Source organism: Gordionus sp. m RMFG-2023, chromosome 3 (assembly GCF_954871325.1).
Source record: "Gordionus sp. m RMFG-2023 chromosome 3, tfGorSpeb1-WG-v2, whole genome shotgun sequence".
Taxonomy (NCBI): Eukaryota; Metazoa; Nematomorpha; class Gordioida; order Chordodea; family Parachordodidae; genus Gordionus; species Gordionus sp. m RMFG-2023.
Window position 1 is genome coordinate 40,597,000 of NC_088777.1, and position 4,672 is coordinate 40,601,671.

General features: G+C 28.2%; 1 protein-coding gene across 1 annotated transcript; it reads right to left on the reverse strand.

Annotated features, from left to right (window-relative positions):
* Positions 1–477: 477 nt before the first annotated feature.
* On the reverse strand, positions 478–1,256 carry LOC135926558 (uncharacterized). The gene is made up of 2 exons (XM_065462479.1): positions 831–1,256; positions 478–789 (listed from the first exon to the last, which is right to left on the reverse strand). The coding sequence occupies exons 1-2, from the start codon at positions 994–996 to the stop codon at positions 572–574; spliced, it is 384 nt and encodes a 127-aa protein (XP_065318551.1). The 5' UTR covers positions 997–1,256; the 3' UTR covers positions 478–571.
* Positions 1,257–4,672: the final 3,416 nt, after the last annotated feature.

A 4,672-nucleotide genomic window follows, 5' to 3' on the forward strand; every position in this document is an offset into this window, starting at 1 on the left:
TATAAAAAGATTGTAATTATTTATGTATTAGCATTATAGTTGTTGATAAATTATTTTTTATTTAATAAAATTATAATTAAATTTGTTTACTTGATTTTATCTCATTTTTTATTTAAGATATGTAAGAATTAAAGCAAAAAAAAGCTTTTATGAAAGATAATAACATTTTTTCCTTTACAATACCCTAATATTTATTTCCATTAATTTTAACTACTTTTGTCATTTTACCTTCATTAAATTTACTGAAATATAATTTTACACAAATATATTATCACTTTTTAAATTCTAATTTATTATTAAAGCCAAATTTTAAAATATTTTGCCTAAAAAACTGGAAACAATAAGATTAATATAAAAGAATTTAAGTTTATTAAGTGTTTTGTTTTCATTCACATGATATTTGATTTAAAATCCTATGCCTATTCAAATCTTATAAATTCTAATATTATAAATGTAAATGTATTAACAGACCATGCTGGAATGAAAGTTTATTAATGCTTTATAACATAAGATTTTATTTGAACTAATTTTATTATACATGTATCACAATTATTATAAAGTAATATAAGATTTAATAAAAATATTTTGTGATAAGAGTTTGGCTAGACTCTGGAGTAAATAATTCTTTTTCCACTATATTCTCTAGCTTTCTTAGTGAATCTTGATCCCTTAGATGTTCATGAGCATATTCAAGAAAAGTATAATAACCATTAAGAGCCTGATTTTTTGTAATTAAATGATCAGATATCTCTAGGTTCCCTTCGTCATTCTCGGAGCTTTCATAACCTTCTATAAAAAATAAGATTAATTAAAATTTTAAGTAATTAAACCTTCCAACTCTAATCTTATCTGATTACAAATATCCTGATCATCTAAAATTCCATGGCAGCTAGCATCATCATCGTGTAACACATATTCTTCAAATATGGGATCAAATTCATCTTCTTCGTTGTCAGTTAATGCTATTTCATCCTCCGATTCCCAATCAAATGCCATAGACTTATCAAAAAATTTAGCTTCAATAAAACACTTGTGGTACTTGTCACCTCACCCCATGCAAATTTTATAAGATAGAGGCTATCATATAGTGTAAATCTTTTATAAAAAGAAATGGTGTCATTTCCTTCCATCAATGTTATCATTTTTCTCATGATACCCTTTCTATAATGACATTTAAAGGATCTAATTGCACCCATGACCAATGGTTGAATTAATGATGTTGTATTTGCTGGTAAAAAAATTAATTTTATATTGTTAAATGTTAATTTTGTTTTGTGACAAGATGCATTGTCACAAAACAATAAAATTTTCTTCTTTAATGAGGAAATCCCATTCTTTAAGAATATCTTCAAAAGTTGAGGTTGTCATCCAGCTGCTTTTATTGGAGTAGTATTTAACTGGTAATTTTTTATTTTTAAAGCACCTAGGGTTTTTAAATTTCCCTACAACATAACTTTTTATCAGATCCATCCCCATTTATGATAAATAGAACTGTGACCTTTTCCTTGTCTGGTTTGAAGCCCAGTGGTTGAGTTCCACTAAATTCCATTGTGCCCTTTGGTAATGCTCGGTAGTATAGTCCTCATCACAATTGTAAATATTACTCCTTTGATAATCTTTAATCAGAGATGGGAGTGTATTTCTGCTCCATTCATTTGCATTAATAATATCTGCACTCCCCTTTTCATTGCAAACATTATGAAAATTTATATTCTGTCTTTTCCTAAATCTCTGCAACCATCTGCTAGTAGGAATTCCTATAATTTATATATATATAATATAAAAACTTATAATTACCTTCATTGAATGTTTGGCTAAAAAACATAGCTTTTTCTAACATCACTAGCCCATTTAGACTGCAATTTTTACTTCGCATTTGTGTAAACCAAACCAATAAAGCTGCTTCTGTCTTTGGGTAACAACTCATTCTAACTCTTTTAGTTGTAGGAGGTTTATTCCTTAGAAATTGTGAGCATAGATTTTCTTTATTCGCTATTAAACGGTAGATTGTCGAGACGTGGCAATTGTAATTTGATTCTAATTGTGTTTTTGATGTAGTGTTTAATTTATCAATTATTTCTTTTTTATGCTTCAGGGTTAATGTTTGGAATGATTTTTTTACCATTTTTATATTAATTTCTGGCGTGGTAATGAATGAATGAATGAATGGAAAAAGGTTAAATAAAAAAAATGATGAATAATTTTTTTCGATAAATTTTTTTTATTTTTTCACTTATCCAATTAAATTAACGTTATTGTTTTATAAATGGGACCTGAAAAATTTTGCAATTATCCGATATTTCGCAATTAACCGATTCGCAATTATAAATGTAATTTAACATTATACCATAGTAGTTATTATCAAAATCGCGGGGTTTTTTCGCATTTAAAAGTTTTTGCACTTAAGCGATATGCAATTAAACGGTTTTGACTGTATCAGAAATTAAAATATTATCTATCTCATAAATTTTAATATTAGAAAATTTTAATTATTTATCACTCATAAGCAGTGGCGTAGCTAGAAATTTTCCTTAGAGGGGGTCCATACATATAAAAGCCTGGGGGCTTCGCCCCCAGACCCCCTTTAACGGGCCTTCGGCTCTTTTGCCCGGCCTTCGGCCGGGTATATCCTACAAATCATAACCATATCTTCGATAATATATAATAAATATATTTTTAAATGCATCAATAATTTGTTTTATAATTTAGTAGATTATTCTCAATGATTTTATAATAATACTATCCAGAATAATTTCAATAGTAATATAATATCCTTCCACAAACATCAAAACCAGAAAAATATAAATATTATTGATATTTATTTGATATAAAGTCACCACTTATAAGTCTTTTGAACGTATAATCTAAAAATAAATTTTTGCTCTGGGAGGGGTCCAAACCCGAAAACCACCCCCGTAGCTACGCCACTGCTCATAAGAGTCAATATGCTAAACATATAAACTTTAAGCATCACCTGTCAGTCATAAGTGTTAATATTGCAATATAAATTCATAAATGTCAGTATTACTAAATAATAGAATCTTTTTAACATTACATGTCAGTCATTAATGTCAATATCATTAAATAATAGAAATTTTTAACATTATGTGTCAGTCATAAATGTCAGTATTACTAAATAATCATAAATGTCAGTATTACTAAATAATAGAAACTTTTAACATATCATGTCAGTCATAAATGTCAGTATTACTAAATAATTGAAACTTTTAACACATCATGTCAGTCATAAATGTCAGTATTACTAAATAATAGAAACTTTTAACATATTATGTCAGTCATAAATGTCAGTATTACTAAATAATAGAAACTTTTAACATATCCTGTCAGTCATAAATGTCAGTATTACTAAATAATAGAAACTTTTAACATATCATGTCAGTCATAAATGTCAGTATTACTAAATAATAAAAACTTTTAACATTACATGTCAGTCATAAATGTCAGTATTACTAAATTATATAATGATATTTTAATAAAATATTATTATAACGTCAATCATAAATGTCAGTATTACTAAAGGGAGTTAATTTAAATTAAGTTAAAATATCACACTAAATTTTATAATGTTATTTTATTATAACGTCAATCATAAATATCAGTATTACTAAAGGGAGTTCATTTAAATTTAAGTTAAAATATCATATTACACCGGGATTACAATTGCAATGTAATGGATGTAGCGCCATATTGTTAGCATCAGTATGACATTTGCATTTATATGGTAATGAAAAGGGAATGTTGAGCCTGATACATAGAGCATAGCTGAGCTCATTGTTGTCCAATTCGAGTTTGAGATTGGTAGATGGAATAACAACTAAAAATTCATATCCCCGATCTTTGATAAGTTCAATAAATGTGGATCTAGCCATTGGTGAGAAACTCGAAATAAGGTAATCAAGGGAGTTTTTCACAAGTGGTAAATCCCAATTCTTCTGCTTTACAGAGATCAGAAGTAGGGTTGAGGTTGTGACGGATTTTGCCCATTCTATCTTAGCTGTATTCAAAAAAGGATCGTGAACCGACAGATGTTGATCAATTAATATATGTGCCTGAAGGTGGCTAGCAATGAACGCACATATTGAGATCGACAATGGGGGTCTTATAGGCCACCATGTTTGGAAGGAAGTATGGCTTGATGCCAAGCTATAATTAGATATTTAAGCAGTCGCTAAAGATGACTTTTATTCTGGTTTCGAATCTCAATAAATGCTCCCTCTCTAAAAATAATGGGATCGATCGTAGGGCATAAAGGATTTTAGGGATGTTGAAGAAATTTTGAATTAAAAAAAAGGCCTTGTGAGCCGAAAGATAAGGAAGAATGCGTTTTAAATTTTCAAAGATATGTCCATATCGCTAAAAAAAGAATTCACTTGGGAGAGCCCAAATGCAATGAATTAATTATAAGAAGGTATTTCATACCCCATTCAATCGTTTAAACCTTAAAAAACCGCTTTGTAAAAACATTCTGTCTGGAAATGGCCTAATTAAAATTCTAAGATGTCATATGTTATGTTTGAAGATGTCAATCATTTATTTTATGAAAAATCGAGTTATATTCTATCCAAATATTGCAAACTAATCATATCCTGAAATACGTCATATAAATCGCGTTATATTCATAATATCACCCGATTATCAAATATTTTTTGCA

Excerpts from the sequence above, each read along its gene's own strand:
- LOC135926558 (XM_065462479.1), bottom strand. The coding sequence starts at position 996 with ATGGCATTTGATTGGGAATCGGAGGATGAAATAGCATTAACTGACAAC. Across the intron at positions 790-830 it reads GATAAGATTAGAGTTGGAAG|AAGGTTATGAAAGCTCCGAG; the intron begins GTTTAATTACTT and ends TATTTTTTATAG.